The following is a 24,150-nucleotide window of genomic DNA, read 5'->3' as shown; positions in this document are numbered from 1 at the left end:
AGGGACACTGTCTTTCAGCTTTGGCAGGGGGAAAGGGGTAGATAGGAGAAATCCAAGCAGATATCTCTGGTGGATGGTGCCAGGCCCTTTTGATATTTGGCAGAAACCAGGTTCCTAGCCCCTCGAACACTAGTTCTCAGCCTTCGACACATGGGAACTGTCTGGGGAGCTTAAATGCTGATATATGGGTGTTATCCCCCAAGATTCTGATTTAGATGATCTAGAGCTATAACCTGGGCATCAGGACTTTTAAAAGCTCCCCAAGCATATCTAGGTTTCTCAAAGTCTGCTGCGTGAGGCTCTGAGGCAGGAGGTAAGGAGGGCTCTGATTATCTGCTACTTGCCCAGTTGACAATAGGAGCATCAACCTCACTTAGGGGGTACCCTGACTCTTTGTATCAGGGGTGTAAATCCAAATAGAACATCCCTACCAGACTATTGAGAAGCCTGATATCTCTACCCCGGCTCTAGGTAAGTGGTGGGTGTGTTGGGGATAAAGGTCATCAGATATAATACAGAGTCAGTCTTGAATAGGAACAGCTGGCACAAAGCCCAGGTAGGGAGCCTTGGGTAAGGATCCCTCTGGCAGATCTCTGCCACAAGCCCTGTGACAGCGGTCTTTCCCCACCCATCCAGAGTGGATTGACAAAGTATACCTGCCCACCTACCGCTCCCGGCTGCAGATAGCTCACGGATACATGACCAAGAAGTTGGAGGCATTAGGGATCCCTTTTCTCAACCGTGGCTCTGGCCTCTACATCTGGATGAACTTGAAAATGGTGAGCTCTGGGATGAGGCCCAGTGCCGTTGGGCAGACCTACCGGATGGGTCCTGGGCTCAGCTCTGTCCTTCTGCCTGCCCTAGTACCTGGATCCGTGCACCTTTGAGGAAGAGCTGCTCCTGCATCGCCGCTTCCTGGACAACAAGCTGATATTGTCCCGTGGCAGGACCTACATGTGCAAGGAGCCCGGCTGGTTCCGTATCACCTTTGCGGATAAGCCCCTCCTGCTAAAACAAGGTGAATGGTCCTGACCTCCAAATCCTGGCATCCTTCAAAGATGCCTCACCAACTCCTCTGTCGCCCGATTCCTGAATCTTCCTGTTTTTCGGCCTTTAGCAGCCGATAGCGCTAGCCCTCCTATACCATCTGTTCCATTTTCCGTTTTTTTTTTTTTTTTAAGTCTATTTTGAGAGAGACAGCACGAGTGGGGGAGAGGCAGAGAGGGAAAGAGCGAGAATCCCAAGCAGGCTCTGCACTGTCAGCACAGCAGAGCCTGACTTGGGGCTCGAACTCATGAAACCTTGAGATCATGACCTGAGCCAAAACCAAGAGTTGGATGCTTAACCATCTGAGACACCCAGGTGCACCCCACTTTCCTATCTCCTATTTCCCAAGCTCCTTTGCAAACAGGAACAGATAGGCACTTGAAGGACACTGCGCCCTTTGGGTATCTGTTCTGTGCATGCATTGAGCAGGGCATTGGGACTATCAGCTAATCAGAAGCGGTGCACTGCCCTTGTGCAGCCGTGGTTTGGTAGGTGAGACAGACGGAGGACCATGGAGGTCCGTGTACATTATACTGTGGTGTTTCAGATTCTCCTCTGAAGGTTATAGAGAACATGACCTTTATTTCACCAACTTTTTTATTGCATCTCTCCACATACCAGACACTCTTCTACCTGCTGGGAATAGGACTGTTAACGAGAGAACGTTTATGTTACAGAAACATTTTTAGAGCATGGACTGAGCCAAAGGACACTAGAGGCAGATAGAAACCCTGATGAGGACAAAGCTATAAGCCAGGTTACAGGATCGGAGATATGAAGGTGTCTGGCAGGCAGATGCCGTGATAACGAAGCTTAGCAAGAGACCCTGGGGAGGCGGCAGGTAGACTGGGAAATCTGTCCCAAAGAAGGGAGGATTGAACTTCAGCATCCCTGAACGAGGGGCTCTGTGGTGGTCTGCCATGATCTAGGGATGTCTGGAACCCACCCGCAAACCCACTAAATCTTCATTTCTCTGTCCCCATTTGGACCCTCTAGCCATGCACCGGTTCTATCAGGTGCTCTCGGAGCGGAAGCAGGATCTGATCGTGAAGCAACTGGAGAATGCACAGAGAGAGTAAGTGGGCTGCCGCCAGTCACATGCTCAGGGCATCCCTGACATCAGCGTCTGGTCCAGAAGGCTGAGGGTTTTGGCCTGATGCTGTGACGGAGCCAACAAGGGGCTCTTCCAGGAATGGGCTCATCTGACCCAATCATCAATTTTCTCAAGCTGAGCATCTGTCGTTTTGGAAGCGTTGCACCTTTTAGTCTTTGCTAGCCATTGTGTGCCTATGTGTAATGCTTTTATAGAGTTTGGGGTGGGAGCTTTCGGGGTCCCTATTTTGATGGTTTTACTTTTGTATTTAGTATCTAATAAATTTAATCTTCTCTTAAACTCTAGGCCTATTTTATTTCTTTACATTCTTTTGTATCATCTTCGGGGGCTTTTTTTTTTTTTTTTTTTTTTTTTTTGGTCCTTTTTAAATTCTAAGGCAGGTTATATGTGAAGAATACTGCATGGGGAAGGTCAGAAAGGAGGAGAAAAAGCGATCTCTAATTGACAGAGCACGTTCTAGCTGTCAGGATCCTATGAGACACTGCATCCCATGAGATCAGGCCCCCCTTACAGCTGAGTGGGTAAGTGCAGGGTGGGGGTATAATACCAGATGTCCCTTCTTCCAAATAGGAGTTTTTTCCATTTGCGCCCCATTCAAGAAGCTTTTATTTTATTTTATTTTTAACGTTTTTTATTTATTTTTGAGACAGGGAGAGACAGAGCATGAACAGGGGAGGGTCAGAGAGAGGGAGACACAGAATCTGAAACAGGCTCCAGGCTCTGAGCTGTCAGCACAGAGCCCGACGCGGGGCTCGAACTCATGGACCGCGAGATCATGACCTGAGCCAAAGTCGGACGCTTTAACCGACTGAGCCACCCAGGCGCCCCTCAAGAAGCTTTTAAAATGAATCTCTGGCGATGAGCCTGGGATCTCCCAGTTTCATATCGAGTGTTTTCAGCTGTTGGAATCACATCACCTGGGAGTTGCTCTGTAAAGCTCTTGGATATCTGCACTCTAGTTGGGGGATTGATGCTGTGAAACCGGCACAGCAGGGGCTACCACATTTTGTAGAGGACAGAAGAGCTTTTAAAACCAATTGATAGCTTTGGTCAGTCATTTGGGTTTGTGATCATCCTCTCTCTCTTACGTCCAGAGTTGGTGATTCTTGTTCTTCAATGACAATCTTTCTTCTTCTTCTTTTTTTTTTTTCTAATCATCAAAAAGTAGCATGCCAACAAATCCTGATTCTTCAGTTTATTTTTTTTAACCCCGGAAACTTTTTTTTTTTTTTAAGAGAAATTGACTAATAAGGTAACTGACAAGGGGGAGTTCACTGTATGAATGAGGGAGCTCACAGGACCAGAGAGAAGATGAAGATCAGAACCACAAGTGCTCTCGGGATCTCTGTAAGGGACCTAATAGCGAGTCTCATCAGCACACTGTGCTGGGGCAAAAGGGGTGGTGACTTCCGTGGAAGGGGTAGACTATTTCTGTCTTCATTTCCACTCAAGATTTGAATGATTAAAGGGAGAGAATTTAATATCTCCCTATCTATGAGCATGGAGTCTCCTTCCATTTATTTAGGTCTTTAATTTCTCTCAGCAAGGTCTTTGTGGCTTTCAGTGTATGCATTTTGTTTTACACACGTTTTAAGTTTATCACTATCCTATGCTTTTCATGTTCTGTTAAATGTATCGTTAACTTCATTTTCTAATCGTTGCTAGTACGAAACAACAGATGTTTGTATCTTGTATCAGGAGCTTTGAAGGCTCTGAAGTTTTACCCTACTTATAAATGAACAGGTGTTATGGATGCTGGCAGAAGGCATGAGAATCCAGGGTCAGAGATAAAGGACAGCTTATTGCTCAAAGAAGTAGCAGGAATCAGAGTAGCTGGTTTTGGCTCCCAAGTCCTGATTCCTATAGGGCAAATTGAAGAGTATCAACTGATGCTTGCACGTGCAGTGTGGTATATTGCAGAAGAGGAAACCCAAGCTTAAGGAACATGATTCTTTTATGGTTAGCAGTAAGCCTGCCTGAATTTTGGCCCCAAGGGAGACATTATCCCTATTATATTGAGTAATAAACCCACCCTTTGCTCCAGAGGCAAATACTATTGCTATCATTCAGGGCTGTTCACTCTACACGTGTGTGTGTGTGTGTGTGTGTGTGTGTATCTCCTTGAAGATAGCCTAGAACAAAGACAGTCAGTGCTCCTTTTTATAAGACAGGCAGAAACATGAGAGACCCAGAAAGAATCCTCTTGTGACATTGCTAAATTCATTTATTAGCCCTAGCAGCGTCGGGTGAGGGATTTCTTTGAATTTTCAGTGTATACAATCATGTTGACTGTGAATAAAGATGATTTTCCTTCTTCTTTTCCAATATTTCTAATTTTTCTGTTCTAATTGCATTGCCTGGAACCTCCAGTGCAATGTTAACTAAAGGTAGTGAAGGAGGACATTCTTGTTCTCAATCTTAGGAGGACCTACGTCACTCTCTCTCTCTTTTTACTTTCTTTTTTTAACGTTCATCCATTTTTGAGAGCGAGAGACAGACAGACAGACAGACAGAATATGAAGCTGGCTCCAGGCTCTGAGCCATCAGCACAGAGCCCAACACAGGGCTCAAACTCACGAACTGGGAGATCATGACCTGAGCCGAAGTCGGACACCCAACTGACTGAGCCGCCCAGGCGCCCCACTCTTAGTCTTAAGTACAAAGTCACTGTAAGTATTTTTATACTGCCCTTTCCCAGATAAGAGTTCCTTTGATTCTTAGTTTGCTGAGAGTTTTTCCATGAATGAGGGTTCAATCTTTGTCATGTTTTATACCTCTAGAGAAGATACAATTCTTTTAATTATTAATGTGGCAAACTACATTAAATTTTTTAAATGATGGGGTGCCTGGGTGGCTCAGTCGGTTAAGTGTCCGACTTTGGCTCAGGTCATGATCTTGTGGTTTGTGAGTTCGAGCCCATGTCAGGCTCTGTGCTGACGGCTCAGAGCCTGGAGCCTGCTTTGGATTCTGTGTCTCCCTCTCTCTCTCTCTGCCCCTCCCCTGCCCATGCTCTGTCTCTCTCTCTTTCTCAAAAATAAATAAACATTAAAAAAATTTTGGGGGGCTGCCTGGGTGGCTCAGTCGGTTAAGCGTCCGACTTCAGCTCAGGTCATGATCTCACGGTCTGTGGGTTTGAGCCCCGCGTCAGGCTCTGTGCTGACAGCTCAGAGCCTGGAGCCTGCTTTGGATTCTGTGTCTCCCTCTCTCTCTGCTCCTCCCCTGCTCATACTCTGTCTCTGTCTCAAAAATAAATAAAAACATTAAAGAAAAAAATTTAAAAAAATTTGTTTTAAATATTAAGCCAAGGTCCTATTCCTGCAATAAGGCCCACACAGTCATAATGCATCCTCAATTTATATATTGTTGGATTTGGTTCAGTATTAAGAATTTTGCATCTATTTTCGTGAGGAATATTGTGCTATAATTTTCTTTTTAGTATTGCATTGTTGGTTTTGGTATCAGAGTAATACTGACCTCTTAAATGTTTTTGGAAGTGTTCCTTATTTTTCTGAAAGGAAAATTTCCACATTTTGGCTATTGTGAATAATGCTGCTGCAAACACGGGCGTACAAATATCTCTTCAAGAATCTGCTTTCAATTCTTTTGAAAACATACCCAGAGGGGCGCCTGGGTGGCGCAGTCGGTTAAGCGTCCGACTTCAGCCAGGTCACGATCTCGCGGTCCGTGAGTTCGAGCCCCGCGTCAGGCTCTGGGCTGATGGCTCGGAGCCTGGAGCCTGTTTCCGATTCTGTGTCTCCCTCTCTCTCTGCCCCTCCCCCGTTCATGCTCTGTCTCTCTCTGTCCAAAAATAAATTAAAAAAAAAAAACAAAAAACAAAAAACGTTGAAAACATACCCAGAAGTGGAATTACTGGGCCAAATTTACTTCTATTTTTAATTTTTTGAGGAATCTCCATATTGTCCACAGTGGCTATACCATTTTACACTCCCACCCAAAGTGCGCAAGCGTTCCAATTTCTCCTTGCCAACATTTGTTTTCTGGTTTTTGGATAATTGCCATCTTTTTCCGATTTTACTTTTAACCTTTTGTCTTTTTATTTAACGTGTCTCTTGCAATTACCATATGCTTGAACCTTGCTGCTTTGTCCAGTCTGATGATCTTTTAATTGGCCCTTAGTGATAACATTTTAATGTGATTATTGATATGGTTGGATTTCAGTCAGCTATCTTGCTGTTTTCTATTGTGCCATATGCTCTTTGTTCATTTTTTCCTTCCTGCCTGTCTTCTTTCAGATTAATCAAGCATTATTTAGGATTATTTTTTATTACCTTTTTTTGGCTTCTTGGTGATAGCTTTTGATTTAAAACAAATTGTTTGGTATAGAGCAATGCTCTCAGTGAGAAGTTCACAGTTCTTATCATGGTTGGTTTACAAGGACTCATGACCCCAGCCCTGCCTCTATCTCCAACCTTTCACCCAAACCCTGCAAGCTCCAGCCATGTTAGATTTCTTCCCGTTTATTAATGTTCCACCTCGACCCTGACCTTCAAGGCCCTATCAAACACTTCCATCTGCTTCCACCATTGCACCCTCTCACTATCTAGGTAGGACTTATCCTTCAGAACTCAGCCATCACTTCCTAAGTGTTCATAGCAATTTTATGCGTGTGTAGGGCTTCCTATGTGGGGCCAGTGCATGTGCTGGGGTTGGCAGTGAATCTCCCTGCTGCATGCTTCCATGACACTGGGTAACCTCGTTCTTAATAGTCGTCATATTTGTATGTCTGCCTTCCCAATCAACCACGCAGGCCCACTGTTAGTTTTGCTCATCACTGTACTCCAGTACTTTGCAGAGATCTGGCACAAAACAGGCATTCAGTAAGAGTACTTATCAGAATTAAATAGAATATGACTTAAATGGGGAGAACTGGCTTGTTTTACAGAACATAACACAGAGGACCAACAAAGTCAGGAGAACCGCTTAAGGTCACAAGGGTAGTGGCAAGGCCAAAGAGAAGACCAGAAGTGGAGTGGGCAGAAGACAGCTCAGTCTTTCCAGCCATACTTGTGTTGAGTTAGCCTGCCGGTTTCATGAGAAAGATTTTTCCTACTCAAGGCTCTGCGCAGGCTGAGGCCTAGGTAGCTTCACTCACTGCCCAAGCACCGGAAGGTCTAGGGTCCACGGCGGAGTTCAACAAATATTCCATGAAACGCCGGTAAAACAAACAAAACTCTCACAGGGAAGGATGTTTTGATGGCCTCACCTTAACCTGGAAAGGCTGTTCCATGGGTGCAAACAGGCAGACATTTGCCAAGTAACCTCCGTGACTCTAACTGCTTCAAAATCGGGAAACTGAGGCCGGAAGGCAGAGGGAGGGGCGTCTCTGCTTCCGCCGCGCCCCGGCGGGGGTCGGCACCGGGAGGGGCGGGGGGGGGGGGGGGTCCCGGTGCGCCCGCTACACGGAAGCCCGGCGCCGGAGGGCGGGTCCGGGCGGAGGAAGAGGCCCCGGGGCTCACGGCGGAGCGCCCGCCTCCCCAGCGCGGCTCCGGGGCTGCGGTCCCGCCTTGCAGGGCAGCCCTCCACGCGGGCTCGGGGATCGTCCGCAGGCGTCCACGCCCCCGTCTCGCAGCCCCGGGGCGGCTCAAGCGTCCTCGTCCCGGAAGCTCCCCCGTCTCGTCTCGCGAGGCTCCGCCGCCCGCCCAGACCTCGGCCGTCCCACCGCGGGGTCCGCCCCTGGCGCAACGCGGAGGCCCGGTGGCGCGACGGCCGGAGCCGCGGCCCTGCGCTCCCGCTCGGCGTCCGCCCGCGCCGCCCGTCCGCCGGCCTGCGCTGTCGGGGGGAGCGAGGTGAGCGCCCGGGAGAGCCCGGCCACTTGGGGAGGGGAGGGGAGGGGCTGCGTGGAGCAGTGTTTCACCGCGGGGTTAACCGTGTTTAACCCTGGGGTTCAGGGCCGCTGGCCGTCACCCGTCACTTGGCGTGCGGGCTTGCTTCAGGACCGGGGGACTGCGCGCGAGGAGCTGTAATAACACTTCACTGAACTGCGGCCATGAGCCAGGCTTTGTTCTAAGCGCTTTATACTTCTAGCCTCAATGCTGCCCTGCTCGGCAGGTGAGGAAACTGCCTTACAAAGTGGAGGAGCTCACACCCGCTGGCAGGAGGTGACTGCCCTCCCTGGCACCTGCGCTTCCCTCCCTCTGGTGTGAAGACCGGCCCCTGGAGCTCTGCCCGGGGAGACCCCCAGGCGTCCTTCCTTTAGTCCCCACCCATCGTCCGCTCCAGACCACCAAATAATCTGTCCTTTACCCCAGCTGACTTCAACCACCACAAGACCCCTGGGACTCCCCACTCTTTCTGCCTTTTTGTTGTTGTTGTTTAAGTTTATTATTTACTTGGGGGCGGGGGAGGGGGCAGAGAGAGAGGGAGACAGAGAATCCCAAGCAGGCTCCACACTGTCAGCACGGAACCCACCAACCCTGAGATCATGACCCGAGCCAAATCAAGGAGTCGGACACTTAACAGACTGAGCCACTCAGGTGCCCCCAGGCTCCTTCTGCTTTAAGTCAGAAAATTTTAACCTGATTTTTGGAAATCGAGGTCAGCAAGGATAGAAAAAGAACGTTGGTGACCCTTAGGCTGCAGAATGAGCTCCCATAAGCTGTTGTCAAGTACAACCCCTGACACTGAATAGATCCTTAGCAGAATTTACTTGTTGAAGGCTTTGCCCACATGGTTACAACCAGTAAGGGACACAGGAAGCAGGGAATGCATAAATGTAAAGGAAGGGGCAGATGGAGAATGGGAAGGATCTCGACTCCCAGTTCATTTCCCCTGCTACGAAAAGCCCTCGAACAGGCACGCTCAGTGCTTTCAAATGCTTTTGTCTTTTTTGCAGATGTTCACTCTGCCTCAGAAGGAATCCAAGGCACCTACCACCTGTCCAGGCCCAGCCTCCACACAGGACCTGGACAGTAACCATGGGGATGGTCTGGAAAGAGAATGCTCTAGAAAGCCAGACTGGAAGCTGCCAGAGTTCTGTGGAGGGGGTGATCCTACCGCCACAGCGTCCTCTGACAGCTCCCACCTGTCCTCTAGAGGAAGCATCATTAAATGGTTCTGGGACTCAGCTGAGGAGGGCTACCGGACCTACCACATGGACGAGTACGATGAGGATAAGAACCCCAGTGTGAGTGAAATCCCTGTTCCCACTGGAACCCAAGGTGGGATACCCTACCTTGACCACTAGGCAGGCGCCCAGCTTGCTCTTGTCAGGTTGGAGTTACAGTCCTCTGACCTCCAAGAAGGCTTCTGCTGTAGCTCAGAGAGTCCCCGGTTCGTTGTCTGGATCAGAAAACGGCCCGTTAATGATTGAGGGGACCCTGATTTGTGAGGGAGGAATTCAAGAATCATGGAGAGCTCCCCTGTGGATTCTGACCACAGCCCATCGACCATGCACCTTGAGAGCTGGGACACGACTAGAGGTCAGGCTGCAGCCGTCTCGCTTAGGGGTTGTGTATTCTTGAACTAACACACTCAAGGCTTCTAATGAACAGAATACGGGGGTGTCACATCCTGCAAGAATCGGTCATAAAGTCTGTGGCTTCCCTCTTGGGTACTCACGGTGTCTCGTCCTCTCCCTCGGACCACCTGCCCTGGGGGAAGCCAGCTGCCCTTTCACGAGGCAGTGCTGTGGGGAATCCCGTGTGGCGAGGGACTGAGGCCTGCCAACAACCGCGTGAACGAGTCTGGAAGTGGATCCTTCCCCCAACAGAAGATCCTTTCTAGATGGGGTTCTGGGCGGGGGGCTTCCTGGAGGAGATGGCATTTGAATGGAGCTTTAGAAATGGGAAGACGGGACCAGGGAGCTGAGTGAAGGTAGGGCTCGAACAAGGGCAAGGAACGGTGTTTGGCTTTGCTTTGCTGCCTCCGTGGGCTCCTCGGGCCTTCTTTTGGGACCCCTCGGCTCTGTTGACCCTGCCTCCGTATCTCTGTCTCCAGGGCATCATTAACATGGGCACCAGCGAGAACAAACTCTGCTTTGACCTGCTGTCCAGGCGGGTAAGTCCCGGTGCTCCTCTGGGTGGTATCACCAGTTCCCAGGGAACTGTCCTCTCTTGGACTTCCCCCGAATGCCTCCCTGACAAGAGCCTGCTGCTCACCTGAGGTCAGGAGACCCGGGTTCCACATCTGCCTCGGGGGCAACTTTCTCTGTGATCTTGGGCAAGTCACTTCCCTGTTCGGACCCTGCTTCTTGAAGACCTCCTCCCCATACTTGGTGCCTCCTGCTGGCTGGGTCCCTACTCTGAGTGGGGAGCACTCAGCAAGGTGAGGTCAGTATTTAACACCTGGCTCTGGGGTAAGGAGGACTCTGATTTGTGGCTTTTGCCAATTCCCATAGTGTAAATACTCCCACCGTGGCTGGTTTCAAGGTACAGATGTGACATCCCTGCAGACAACTTGGGAAAAGCGGTGTTAGAGGCACCCATGAGGTAGTGTCCCCACTGTCTAGGCACATAGATGGAAGTAACCTCGAGGGCACACGTAAAAATGTAGTAACATAACCAGAAACGGTGATGTTTGAGTTATTACCTTGGTTTTTTAATGCACTTTACTTATTTATACATTTATATAATTTAATTTTTTTTAATGACTTTTTTTTTTTTTTAACACAGCTTGTAAAATTCCTGGAAACGTAATTAAGCAGATTTCTTGAGCTGGTATGAGCCCTCTCTAGCAAACCGCTGGAAATACCTGGGAAATGTGTCTCCCAAGGCCACGGAGTCAGAGTTGGGGATTGTAGAGAGAGTGACGTCTAACCCAAAAGAACTTCTTTCCAGAGGTGACAAATCCAACACCTAAGGGAAGAGGAAAGTAGGGAATGGGTTCAAAAGGCGCATTCTCTCTGACTCCAGGTCCCCGCTGCACTGCCCAAAACAAATAAAATGTGAGCCACATATATAATTGAAACTTTTCTATTACATAAGTAAAAAGCAACTGGTAGATTCATCTTAATAACATATTTAGCCCATTATATGCAAAAACAGGACCATTTCAACATGTAATCAATAGAAAAAAATGAGAATATTTTGCATACTGTTTTTTTAAAAAAAATTTTTTTTTTTAACGTTTATTTATTTTTGAGATAGAGACAGAGCATGAACGGGGGGAGCGTCAGAGAGAGAGGGAGACACAGAATCCAAAACAGGCTCCAGGCTCTGAGCGGTCAGCACAGAGCCCGACGTGGGGCTCGAACTCACGGACCGCGCGATCATGACCTGAGCCGAAGTCGGACGCTTAACCGACTGAGCCACCCAGGCGCCCCATTGCATACCGTTTTCATATCAAGCCTTCAAAATCCAGCGTGTCTCCACTGAGGCCAGCCACATTCCGCGTGCTCTGTAGGCAGCTGTGGCTGGCGGACTCCATACTGGACAGCCAGCTCTATGGGATCAGGGAGAGGGAAGAGGCTGGAGTTATATACAAGGGGCTGATTACCCTTTTTCTTCGGGTCCTCCCCCCAAGACCCCTACCTTTCCTTGACATTGTGTATGTGATGCCCTGGGAGTTCCTAACCCCGCACCTGGTCATGGTGGGGATGGTCTAGACACAGCCACACTTTCCGGAGTGTAATGTTGAGCAGAACCTGCAGGCCGAGTCCGTCCAGAAGTTGGAGCCAACACCGAAGTGATGGCACCCGATTCTGGGACCCCTTCTGTCACCCCAGGGAGAAGCTGAGTAGCGCGATCTCCTATCACGGCCTCCACAAATCCACCCCTCTGGGTTTTTTAGATGGCAGTGTTGCATAAAGAGCACTGGATTAGAAGGCAGACGTTCTGGGTTTTGTCTCAGCTCTGCCACTTGCTAGCTCTGTGACCTTGGCTGAGTCAACTCACTTTTTTGAGCCTCAGTTTCCTCATCTGCAGAATGGGCAGGAGAATGCTGTGCCTGTGCTGTGTCACAGTTTCTCTGATGAGCCGACCGAGCCCAGGCTTTAACGGCCCTAGTGCTGGGTGGATGCGGGTCCAGTGCTGGCGGTCACCATGAGGATGCGTGGCCCTCAGTCCCGCTCTTCCCTCTGTCCCCAGCTGAGTCAGAGCGACATGCTGTGGGTGGAGCCATCTCTGCTGCAGTACCCTGACTGGAGGGGACATCTGTTGTGAGTAGTTGCCACGAGCCAGTGGTTCTCAGTCTGGGCTGGTTTTGCTCCCCAGGGGACAAAGGACATCTGGAGACATTTTTAGTGGTCATAACTGGGGGGGGGGGGGGGGCTGTCACTGGCATTTATCGGGTAGAGACAAGAGATGCTGCCAAGCCTCGTACAATGCCCAGGGTAGCCCCCCCACAACAATTAGCCTGCCCAAAGGTGAGTGGGGCAGGTGGAGGGGGCCTGCCTCAGGCTGAGGGCCGGTCCTGGGGACCTGGCGATCACGGGGTCTCCTGGAGCGTCTGCAGGGAACTCGTACCTCTGCCAGTCCCAACCCAGCTCAGGAGCTCCCAGCTTGGCTTCCCTGGGTCTGAGGCGCGGGGAGGGCCTTCAGGCATGGAGTCTTTGTCCCTGCTTTCTCGGTAGTCTTAGAGGAACCAGAACTAGCGCTGGGGGCGAAGGGGCGGGGCTGGCTAGGGCATTTTCCTCCAGGAAAGATGGGAGGTGGTACCTAATACTAATTGGAGTTTGTCCTCGTTGAGCACTTGCTAGGGGCCACCTGCTGTTCTAAGGACTTAGCGGCCAAGCAGGACTGGATTCCAAAGTGCACGTTCTTCTAGTAATTAGGATTGTGGGTCCTGGAGACAGGCCACTGGCATGAGTGTGGAGTCTGCCGCTTACCAGCAAGTGACTGATTTCCTTCAAGCCTCCGTTTCTTTGTCTGTAAAATGGGTATAATAATAATAATAATAATAATAATAATAATAGTAATAATAATAATAACAACATCATAGAGTTGTCATGAAGATTAAATGAGTAAAATTCCCCCAAGTAACTCCTGCGTCATGTAAATGCTCAATAACTGTTAGCAACAGTAACTATGATGACAGTTATTGTTACAACATTATTATCTGCTAGATTTACATGCAGATAGAGTATTACTTTTGATATTCCTCCCCTCCCCTACCCCTGGATCCTACCCAGTCCAGTTGATCAGGTGGGTCGGGGGTCCTAGAACTACAGAGAAGGCAGGTTTTTACGCCTGTGGGTGGTGGTGGGGTGGGGGGCCCCGAGATGTGGAGACAGCACCGGCCTCACTGCCCTCGTGAGAAAGTGGAGAAGGATAATGGCAGCTATCTGAAGATTCACCAGGGGACCTTTGGGATGGACTGTGGGTTGGGGACCCTCTGACAAGTGTCCATCTCTCTGTCCAAACTTTAGCCTCCGGGAGGAAGTGGCCAGATTCCTCTCTTTCTACTGCAAGAGCCCTGCACCCCTGAAACCAGAGAATGTGAGTAGCCCCCTCCTCTGCCTTCTGCTCTTCTGCCCACCTCCCCCAGTTTTTGACTGGCCAGGGGTAAGGTAGGGCTGGGATCTGCCTTTCACTCAGTTTTGACTTGTTTCCAGGTGGAATTAGGAATACCCCCTCTCCCTTTCCTCCTCACCCTAGATATTTAGGATATAACTGGGATGTAATTTCTGCTCCACTTGGTTCTGTGGTTCCTTGTTGCCTCGACACCTTTGGGCAAGACCCTCTAAGCGACCAGCTCCCTCTTCCTTGCTCTGTTGATCTAGAGCATCGACCAAAGAATAAGCCACACAAATGCGCCCGGCTGTTAGGAGGGGCCCGTGGCTGCCTCTGGTGACCGTGCTGTGACAGAGCCCCGGAGGGCCCCGAGGTGGGGCCTGGCCGTCCCTCTGTGCCAGCCTGGATACAGCCATAGGTCCTTGCTTCCACTTGCACAGGTTATTCATCTTTTTTGTGTGGATGTGTCACCCTCAGGTGGTGGTTCTGAACGGCTGTGCCTCTCTCTTCTCTGCTCTGGCCACAGTGCTGTGTGAGGTGGGGGGTAAGTAAACTGTGGGCTGCTCAACACTGGGGGCTGCCCTCCGCCTGCCGTGTCCACAGCCGCCTGTCTTTGCAGGCTGCACGGGAATGCTTTGGGCCATAGTAGACTGCTAGACCGCAGGGGGCGAATTAGCACTTTGACAAGATACCCGATGTTGGCAGTTTCAGGGGAGGTCAACTGATGCCAGGGTTCTGGGCTTCTCTCTGCCATGACCTTGGTTTCTCCTGTCGTGTGATGCTATGGCCTCCTTACATGACAGTGTGTCCTAAGGCAGGAAGGAAGGGATGAGGTGGTACCTTGCCTGTGTCTTTCTTATTGGGAGGGTGCAGGACTTTCCCAAAAGAGTCCCAGCAGGGCTCCCCTTATGTCTTACTGGCCAGAACTGACTCTCAAACCCATTCCTGAAGCAGTCCCTGAAAAACGGGATTAAGAACCACGGTTGGCTTAAACCAAACATGGTTTATCCTCAGGGGCTGGGGAAAGGCCATCTTTCCTTCCCTCCCACCTTCCTCGGACTTATTGCTGGCCATATCTGGGAAATCTGATGCTCTCTTCACAAGAAAGTTGGAGTGGCTGTTGAGTAGGCCACCAGCAGTGTCTGAAACAGGAGCCAAAGTCAGATTGAGAACGGGTCATGGTCAGGGGTTATTGTCGCCAGAACAGAGAGACCAGACCTACTCACCGTAGCTTAACTAGTAGTGATTATACTGGTAACTATTACTGACCGAATACCGTGTTGCAGGCACTGGCCTAAGGCTTTACACCTAGTCTGTCATTTAATCCTCAGTACATCCCTCAGAGGCAGGTTCTGTGTCAGCCCCATTTCACAGATGAGGACATGAAGGCACAGGGGGTTAAGTAACCTGTCAAATTCATACACACACAGAGCTCGTAACCAGGACTCGAACCACAAAAAGAAGATTCATTGCAAGGATATAATAGGCAATTTCCTACCCATTCTAGAACAGTCAAGAACAGGATTGGTGTCACACTGTCCATCTCTCATTGGGGTATATAGTTCCTCTTCCTCCCCTTTTTATATGTGAGCCTCTCTCCGGACCTTTCTCAGCTCCCGCATGGCCCAGTGTAGCTGCCCCAGCTCCCACTGCACGTGACCTTTCTGTCCAGGTGCTCATTCTCATCTGATGAGCGTCTGTGCTTCCTAGAGCAAAGTCATGAGAGAGAGCACGTGATGGGCTTCTGGCCGGCCAGTGGAGGGGCTCGCTTGGGTGCCTTGTTTACCTCCTGTCCACTCCCTGCGGCTGGGGTAGGGAACATGTAGGATGAAGGCTGTCCCTCCCAGAGCTGCGAGTGGGGCAGGCGGGGGGAGGGGAAGGCGGCCTGACCATGTGTCCTCCCCAGAACTAGAGGAATGCCTTTGCTCTGCATTACGATAGACCTTGGCGGTCATCACCAACCACCCCCCGCCCCCATCCACAGCTGGGGTCTTCTGGATGATGCCCCCTCCCCAGCATGCCGTCTCAGCCTTTGGTTCCAATGTGCCCAGAGGGGGAATATCCACTCCTCCCGAACCCACTCTATCTCTGGGCAGTTCTGTCTGCTCTCAAGCGTGTCCATTTGTCCAGCCCAGATCACCCTGCAGCTTCTACTCAGTGGATCCCTGTCTTCTTGGAGTGACCCAGCACGTTGAGTGCTTTAGAGGGATCCTCTGAGGTTCAGTTTGCTCATCAGTAAAGTTACTGACATTACAGAGCGATAGTGAGGACCAAATGAGCTAACACGCAAGTGCATGTTTAACACAGTTCCCGGCACGTAGTAAGCGTTGAGTAAATGTTGGCTATTGATTATCAGCAAAGGGACTGATCTCAGTGGATCCAGTACTAGAGCTTGAGAGTTGAGAGACACAGTGTGCCTCCACTGTTCCCCTGAGGACGTGGAAGTCTGGGAGAGGTGTGGAGCCTTTGGTTGGGGGGATTGGGGCGTTCGGGCCAGAGAGTGACAGACCCTGGCCCACTCCTGCCCTCAGAGGCGTTCCTGATCCCTGCCCCTTACTATGGAGCCATCACACAGCACGTCTATCTCTATGGCGGCGTCCGACTGGTCTGTGTCTATCTGGACAGTGAGGTAGGAGCTCCTGGGACCCCAGGCAGGACCCACGCCTTCCTATAGATGAAGACTTTTCTCTCTGTGAATTTGAGGGTGGACGTGGGAAGAAGTCCGTGCCGAGGGCTTTGGGGTTATGGCTGCAAGGAAGTGGAGCCTTCTGTTGCCCATGACTGTCCATACCTGGGTTCCCCAGGGGTTCTCCAAGTCCTGGTTTTGAGAGCTCTGGGGTCAGTGTAGAAGCCAAGGGCAGTCCCAGGGAGACTACATCAAAATGGTGGGGTGAGGATGGGGCAGAGAAGACCTCAACATGAAAGTTCTTGGACCCCAAGCAGAGTGTCTCTCGGGCCTCTTCCCAACTAAGAGTGATGAAGTGTCCCTGATGTGATGGGGTGGGGGTTGGTGGCAATGAGGAGAGTGAGCCTATCTGTGTTTTTTTTTTTCAGAAACTGCACTGGGGAGGCTAGAGATGACAAGGGTTGGAGAGGCCCCAGAAGTTCAGGTTTAGGGGATCCCTGAATTTGGCTGGTGGCTTTTCTCCATCTTTGTCTAGGTCACTGGGCTGGACACACGCCCCTTCCAGCTCACAGTGGAGAAGCTGGAGATGGCCCTGCAAAGAGCTAACTTTGAGGTCTGGAGGTCATATCAAACCCAAGGCTGGGAGTGGGTGGGTCTAAGCAGGACAACAGACTTCCTGTGGCTGATCTCATCCTGGGAGTGGGTTGGCACTCCCTGATGGGGATGGGGTGTCGGGGGGTCAAGTAGGAGCCTGCCCAAAGAGGGTCTTCTCACTGGAGAAAGACCCTGAGACCTCTGTGTACAAAGAGTCAACCAGGGAACTTGATTAACACCCCCGCCTCTACCACCCTATTTTGATTTTGTGGTCAGGTGTGGAACCTAGCTGTCTGTAGTTGAGCAGTCTCCCTGATGATTTGAGGACATGATTCTCCTCTTGCCTTGAGGGGACCTCCTGAAGAAAGGCAGAGACAAGTACTACTCCTGTGGTTCCTTTCTAGTCCGAGGTCATTAACGCTGTGCATGTAGGAATTCTAAAAGTGAAAACCCCCACCCACACTATTCTACCGACAAAGGCAACCTTTACCCTTTGGGCATATTTGCCTCTGGGCTTTGTTCTCTGCCTTTGTTTCCTTTCCTGGTTGACCCCATGCTACAGACATGTAATTCTCTGCCCTTGTTCACTCCACATTGGGTGGTGAACACATTCCCATCACATTTCCCTGGGAGCCTGCCCAGCAACCAGCCCCATCTAGTGGGACCGTGTGGCTCTGGCCTTCAGGAAGAGCTGAGGGTTTCCTGCCCCACTGATGGTTTCAGGGTGTGAAGGTCAAAGGCCTCATCCTCATCAACCCCCAGAACCCTCTGGGTGACATCTACTCCCCAGGAGAGCTGCGGGACTACTTGGAATTTGCCAAGAGGTGAGGCACCTTGCAGTCCCCCCATAAAACGTGCCGGCGGATCAGGAAACTGACACAGGCTTTGGTACAGGCCCTTCTACCCTGTTCCCTCCGCTGTGGGCTCCCACCCGCTTTGGTCCTTCCCCCCCAGTGGGGTGGGGAAGCAGGGATTTGTGGGATGCCGCTTCTCTCTCTTTCTCTCTTTCTTGTTATAACAACAGCTGTCATTCAGCATATAGGCTCTAGGGGCCAGGTACCCTGCTAAGCGCTTCATGTGCCGTGTCTCCTGTAATCCTCCCAGTCACCCTATTATCACACTGTCATTATCCCCCGTTTGCTGAGCAAGGAGTGGAGCCAGACTTGAATCTGGGTCTGTCCGTACGTAACTGTTTTGCACTTATTCGTGTCCTTTGTGGAGGTGCCCACGGCCTCTCCGCCTCTCCCAGACAGTGCTCCGAAAGCCCCACTGCCGTCTGCTTTGTGTGTGCGGCTTCCTGTTTGAAGAAACAGGCATAAGAAGGGTGTCTCTGGAAGAAAGTTTGGTAACCCTGGGCCAGACTGTGGTCCCCTTGGATTTCTGATTCATTGCTTCCCCCACCCCGGGGGACCTATTTGGCCTGCAAACCAAGCTCTCTCCTCCAGGCACAAGCTGCACGTGCTGGTGGATGAGGTCTACATGCTGTCCGTGTTTGAGAAGTCGGCGGGGTACCACAGCGTCCTAAGCCTGGAAGGGTGAGGCTGCCCCACCAAATCTGACTCTGCCAGCCCCCCAGTCCCCCACGGTGCCCTGGCCCTTTGTGGCTCGGCCCTCAGGATGTGGCCTAAGTTCATTTCCTCTCACATCCAGCTAATCCCACCGTCCTCAGATCTCCTAAGGAGAACATGGGAAGCCAGGCTGCATCATGGGTTTTCATATTGTTCTGTGGGGTTTCTGTAGAGCCCCAAGGAGGGGCCGGGCCATAGGATTCCTGGGGACGGGGGGGGGGGGGGGGGGGGGGGGGGGGGGAGGGGGGGGGAGGGTGGTGCTGCGAGGGTGGGAACTGGCCTTCTTTGCTGTTTTCCAGAGTAGCTCTAGCTTTATCCATTCACTCACTCACTTACCCATTCATTTACCCTTTCATTCATTCATTTACTCAGTCGTTCACTCCCTCCCTCATTCACTCACTCCCTCCCTCCCTCATTCACTCACTCCCTCCCTCCCTCATTCACTCACTCCCTCCCTCCCTCATTCACTCACTCCCTCCCTCATTCACTCACTCCCTCCCTCATTCACTCACTCCCTCATTCACTTACTCCCTCCCTCACTCCACTCACTCCCTCCCTCACTCCCTCACTCACTCCCTCCCTCAGTTGTTTGTTCCCTCACTCCCTCACTCATTCACTGACTCACTCGTTCACTTCCTCACTCATTCACTCACTCATTCACTTACTCCCTCACTCCCGCATTCACTCACTCACGCACGCATTCACTCACTCAGTTGGTCACTCAGCAAATCCTTCTGCAGCCCCAGGCACGTGCCAAGCACTTCCAGCTGTTTGGGCTCTTTCATTGGATTTGGTATAAGCCAAACATTTGTGGCTAAAACAGCTTTGGAGACTCTTAGACCAGATCATCTGTAAAGTCTGCAAATCCGACATTCAGAGATTCTAACAGTTCCTGATACTTGTTCAGACCTGTTGACCCTGTGAAGTCCTTTCCATTGGTTCTCTCGGCTAGTCCTCAGGCCAGGTAGACAGTTGTCGCTTCTGTTTGTTTATGGGTTAGGAAAGTGAGACACAGAGAAACAGTGACTTGCCATCTACTCTGTGCCAGTCATTGTGCCAGGCGCTGGGATACAACAGTGAGCAGGAAAGGAATAGGCCCCTCTTGGGTGGAACTTCTATTTCTAGCCAGGAAAACGTTAGCAGCTAAATACACAGTGCTTTGATTGTGGCCGTGCGAAGTGCTAAGAAGGAGAAGTCTGGGGAGCTGTGAGGGGATCTACTTAGGGTCCTCCATTGGCCCCGTCTACGGGGAGGTGGTCAGAGAAGTGTGTTTGAGGAAGTAGAACTCGAGCTATGCTCCAGATCAGGGATTGGCAAATGTTTTTTGGATCAGATGGCAAATATTTAAGGCTTTATAGGCCATACGGTCTCTCCCTCAACTGCCATGCAGCATAAATGCAATCATCGACGGTATGCACACGAAGAAGCATGGCTGTGTTCCAGTAAACCTTTATTTACGGAAACAGGCAGTGGGCTGGGTTTAGCCTGCAGGCTATGTCTGCCGACTCTTGCTCTAAAGGATGTGTAGGAATTGCTGATTCAAGAGATGAAACCGGAGCTTCACAGAAGAACCGGAACCAAATTCGTCCACCCATCTCATTTGTTCAGCCGAACGTGTATGAGCCTTTGTGGTGGATCTGTGTTCCCATGTTCCCACACTGTGCTCTCTGCAGGTTGCCTGACCCCCAGAGGACCCATGTAATGTGGGCGACCAGCAAGGTAGGTTCCTGTATGGCCTCGGGGGTGTCGGGGAGGTGAGAGGGCAGAGAGGTGGGTGGAACCAGCTTCCTGTGTGGCGGGATGGCCACCGGGTGCCTTTCTCCTGCAGGACTTCGGGATGTCTGGGCTCCGCTTCGGCACGCTGTACACAGAGAACCGGGACGTGGCCACTGCGGTGGCTTCCCTCTGCCGCTATCACGGCCTCAGTGGCTTAGTCCAGTACCAGATGGCACAGCTGCTCCGGGACCGTGGTGACTGCCTGGGCCCGGTCACTTGAGAACTGGGGGGAAGGTTGTAGTCCATCGGGGACTGGCCAGGCATCATGGGTGCTTCTCTCATGAGAATTCAGGGTGGCATTTGGAAGTCCCAGTGACCTGACTCGGGCACTCCCTGGCTGTGTGGCACCTTCCTTCGCCTCCCCAAACCTCAGTTAGCGTGACTTGTGAATTAGCGATAGCACCTGGCGTAAAGAGGCGCTTGGTCAGTGTGAACCCATTGCTATTAGCTGTGAGCACTTAGAAAAAGTAGAAGCTACGGAGGGAAAATGGTTCTAAGGCAAGTCTCTCTCTGTGAGCATCTCAGTGTAGACAGCAAAGGTGGTCTGTAATTGCCACCGTTTATTGAGCCCTGCTAGAGGTTCTCAGTGCACCAGCTCATTTGTCCCTCCCCTGAATCCAGGAGCAGATATTCCTGTATTTTCCCTGGTATTTTGTAGATGAGGACAGGAGGACCAGATACCATACACCTGCTGTAGCAGCTATAATTAAAAAAAAAATAGCGACACCATCAAGTGTCTCGAGGGTGTGCAGCAGCTGGAACTCTCACGGGCCACCCTGGGAATGCAGGAAGGCGCGGCCACTTTGCAAAGCAATTGGCCGTTGCTTACGAAGTTAAACACACGCTTACCAAACGGCCCAGCGATCCCTCCCCTAGCTCTTTACCCTTACGGTCACCCAAAACCCACTACGTGAATATTTATAGCTGCTTTGTCCACAATCACCCCACGCTGGAACCCGCCCCCCGCAACGTCCTTGTGGGCATGAACAGGGGAACAGACTGTGGCCCATCCGCACAATGGAATACGACTCTGGCATAAAATCCAAGGCAACACAGGTTGAGCTCAAAGGCATTGTGCTGAGGGAAAGAGGCCAGTCTCAAAAGATGACGTGATGTGTAATTCTACTTATGTGCCGTTCTGGAAAAGGCAAAAGTAGAGTGACGGAGAACAGGCCAGTGGTTGTGGGGCCATGGGGGAGGCGGGACTACAAACGGCATGAGGGTGTTCTGTGGGGCGAGGGAACTGTTGGTGTCCTGCTTGTGGGGGGGTGGGGGGGTTTACACAAATCTGCACATGTGTTAAAACTCATCAAACTGGACACCACGGAAAGTTAATAAAAAAAGGTGAGGATGGGGGGGTGAAGTTGCTCAAGGCTCCACAAGTTGTCAGCGGACAGGCTGGGACCTGAACCTCAGCCTCTGTGAGCCGGAAGCATTGCTCTGTGAGTGGGCCACCCCTCCGGTAGGATCCACATCCTGAGGGACTTTGTGTCTGCGGCACAGGGAGCTGTCAGGCCAGGTATCTGGATTTCAGGTGCTTTGTACTGATACTGAATATTTCCATCGCCCCCATCATCCAGCTGGAGGAAGGGTCCTGGCCTTTTTGTTGTCAGTGTTTATACTCCTGGGACAGAGTGAAGGATTGATGAGAGTTTTGTGTTTTGGCCTCTCTTTGTACCCAGACTGGATCAACCAGGTGTACCTACCTGAGAACCATGCCCGGCTCAAGGCTGCCCACACCTATGTCGCAGGAGAGCTCCGGGCCCTGGGGATCCCCTTCCTCAGCAGTGGGGCAGGCTTCTTCATCTGGGTTGACCTGAGGAAGGTAATGCAGGTGGCGGGGCTGGTGCTGCAGGCTGGGAGGGAGTTTAGGCCTCCCTCCAGCAGCTGAGGGGCAGGGCTGTCCCATTTGCATCCTGAGCCCCTCCCCCCCTCCCAGTACCTGCCCGAGGCCACCTTTAAGGAGGAAATGCTGCTTTGGCGCCGCTTTTTGGACAACAAGGTACTGCTGTCCTGTGGCAAAGCCTTCCAGTGTAAAGAGCCTGGCTGGTTCCGCTTGGTCTTCTCGGACAAGGCCCACCGGCTTTGCCTGGGTAAGCGATCTCACCTCCTCACACACCCTTCGGTCTGCCTTCCCTCCCCCGGTCCCCGCTGTGGCTCCAGCAGCCTTAGCTCGTGCATCCTGCCGCCCAGCTATCCGTGCCAATGCAGCTGTCCCTTCTTCCCAGGGATGCAGAGGGTCCGGCAGGTGCTGGAGGGCAAATCCCAGGTGCCAGATGACCCCGCTTCCTGTCAGAGCCAGGAGTCAGGGAACCAGCGCACGTGAGCTGGTCGTTGCCTGGTGACCGCAGGACCTGGCAGCCGCCACCAATCTGACCCATTTGGGGCTGTGAAGACTGGCGGGGGCGAGCCGTTTGCCAGGAGGGTACCTGACTTGGCCTTGGCCCTGAAGAAGAACCATTGCTTGCCTCTCTCAGTGGCGGTGAGACTCCTCCAGCGGTGCTTTGACTCAGCCCCACCCCCTCTATTAAACAAGACTGGGAGAAACTAGAAGCCTCGGCTGTAATTTGCTGAATGGAGGAGTCGCGACTGCTGCTAACCACAACCCTTAGGACCCACCCCTCCCAGGATGTGAGAACAAAACAACACGTACCTTCTTTCTTCCTTCTTCTTTGTTGCCAGGGAAACAAGTTAGAGGAGCAACACATATGAGAGAGAATATGCCCCCCGAAATAAACAAGAGTGATAATCCCCGAACTGCTAGGTGAAAGGAATTAATTCTGTATGTTCAGATTGTTCTCCCCACGTGAGGATGTGTGGGCCCACAGTACACCTGGGACCTGGGACGGGCCTCTGCTTGGGCCGTGGTGAAGAGGACCCTGTGCTGGTGATCAGGAAGAACTTCTCTCCCTCCTCCTTCCTGGCAGGGAGGTGCCCTCACTGATGATCTCAAACCTGAGTGATCTAGCCATGACTGGGGGGGGATACGGGCTAGACCTTGAACCAAGGCTTTCCACCCTACGCATGCAAAGGACCACTCACCCCATCTCCAGGGGTGCTTTAGTCCAGGGCCCAGATGAGCTTTCTGAACTGATCTTAAAGCTTTGTGCTGAGGACCCTTCTCTGGTGTCTATGCTCCTGATAAGAAAAGCTGTCTCTTTGCTTGTTTCTGTTTTAAGAGAATGTCAGTGCGATCAGTGTTTCATTTCTGTAAACCGTGGTGCTCAGTTTAGGATTTGCTGTCCTCTATCTTTCTGCCTTTCACTTATTCATTTCTTCTCCCTGTCTTTTCTTGAATATGTTCCATGTGCCAGATACTGTGCTGGCAGTTTCTATGCGTTATTTCTTACTTTAACAACAAGCTGATGTTATTATCCCCCATTTTAGAGATGAGGAAATGGAGTCTCAAAGATATGGAATGATGTTCCCAACGTCACGTAACTAAAAAGTATCAGAGCCGGGATTCAAAAAGTCGGATTGGTTTGGTTGAAAGTCCTGTGCTGTTTTTACTCTGTCACACCAGGTTCCAGCAAGATGCTCTGACTCTCTCCAGGCCTGAGAATCAAGCTTTGTGTTGTCATTGTCGCCCCCTTTAATTATTCTTCAGTGTCTTTGGCTAAGTATTGCTCCTGTCTATTCCCACTTCAAGGAAACATTGGTACTAGGATTTGCTGAGTCACTGGAAAGCCTTCAGGTTTACAGAGGATCAGAATGAGAATGGCCACATGGAGAGCCCTTTGCATCCCCTTCAAAAGCCTCCGTTGTGATGCTTGCCATTGCTTAGGGTCCCCCAGGGAAGGTTCCAGGTGATACATTCCAGTTTAGAATTCTCAGAAGAATGACTCCTCCTTCAGAGGGAATCTAAGCTGGCTTCCCAGCAGAGGCGGACTGAACCGGGAATTGGCCTGAATGTTTCAGTAGGCAGAAGAGGGGCCTACAATCCCAGCTGGCCTGTGCTGTGCTGATGGGCTGTGCTCCACGTGTATGTCTTTGTGAAGTGTGGGTCCGGCATATTCT

At 51.2% G+C, this 24,150-nt stretch overlaps 2 protein-coding genes across 3 annotated transcripts in view; both read left to right on the top strand.

Moving 5' to 3' along the window:
• ACCSL (1-aminocyclopropane-1-carboxylate synthase homolog (inactive) like) overlaps window positions 1-2,418 on the top strand; it is a 54,203-nt gene extending 51,785 nt beyond the window's left edge. The window contains exons 13-15 of the mRNA XM_060606440.2: window positions 637-779; window positions 865-1,018; window positions 2,044-2,418. Of these exons, the coding sequence (XP_060462423.2) occupies window positions 637-779; window positions 865-1,018; window positions 2,044-2,126 (380 nt within the window). The 3' untranslated portion in view covers window positions 2,127-2,418. The remainder of the gene's footprint in view (window positions 1-636; window positions 780-864; window positions 1,019-2,043) is intronic.
• Window positions 2,419-7,596: 5,178 nt separating this feature from the next.
• ACCS (1-aminocyclopropane-1-carboxylate synthase homolog (inactive)) lies at window positions 7,597-22,890 on the top strand. 2 transcript variants are annotated; one of them, XM_060606443.3, is made up of 16 exons: window positions 7,597-7,968; window positions 9,015-9,305; window positions 10,118-10,177; window positions 12,205-12,275; window positions 13,485-13,554; window positions 14,047-14,113; window positions 16,101-16,198; window positions 16,731-16,808; window positions 17,513-17,613; window positions 18,235-18,324; window positions 20,031-20,076; window positions 20,186-20,327; window positions 21,816-21,958; window positions 22,073-22,226; window positions 22,362-22,455; window positions 22,611-22,890. In XM_060606443.3, the coding sequence occupies exons 2-16, from the start codon at window positions 9,015-9,017 to the stop codon at window positions 22,639-22,641; spliced, it is 1,536 nt and encodes a 511-aa protein (XP_060462426.2). In that variant the 5' UTR covers window positions 7,597-7,968; the 3' UTR covers window positions 22,642-22,890. The 2 variants fall into 2 exon arrangements, with proteins under 2 accessions (XP_060462426.2, XP_078289511.2); XM_078433385.2 differs by lacking the exon at window positions 7,597-7,968 and adding an exon at window positions 8,110-8,230.
• The last annotated feature ends 1,260 nt before the right edge of the window (window positions 22,891-24,150 follow it).

Source organism: Panthera onca, chromosome D1 (assembly GCF_046562875.1).
Source record: "Panthera onca isolate mPanOnc1 chromosome D1, mPanOnc1 haplotype 2, whole genome shotgun sequence".
Classification (NCBI taxonomy): Eukaryota; Metazoa; Chordata; class Mammalia; order Carnivora; family Felidae; genus Panthera; species Panthera onca.
The sequence above is the reverse complement of the archived record's forward strand: the minus strand, read 5'-3'. Positions and strand labels throughout refer to the sequence as shown.

Excerpts from the sequence above, each read along its gene's own strand:
- ACCS (XM_060606443.3), top strand. The coding sequence starts at position 9,015 with ATGTTCACTCTGCCTCAGAAGGAATCCAAGGCACCTACCACCTGTCCA. Across the intron at positions 10,178-12,204 it reads TTGACCTGCTGTCCAGGCGG|CTGAGTCAGAGCGACATGCT; the intron begins GTAAGTCCCGGT and ends CTCTGTCCCCAG. Across the intron at positions 12,276-13,484 it reads GACTGGAGGGGACATCTGTT|CCTCCGGGAGGAAGTGGCCA; the intron begins GTGAGTAGTTGC and ends TCCAAACTTTAG.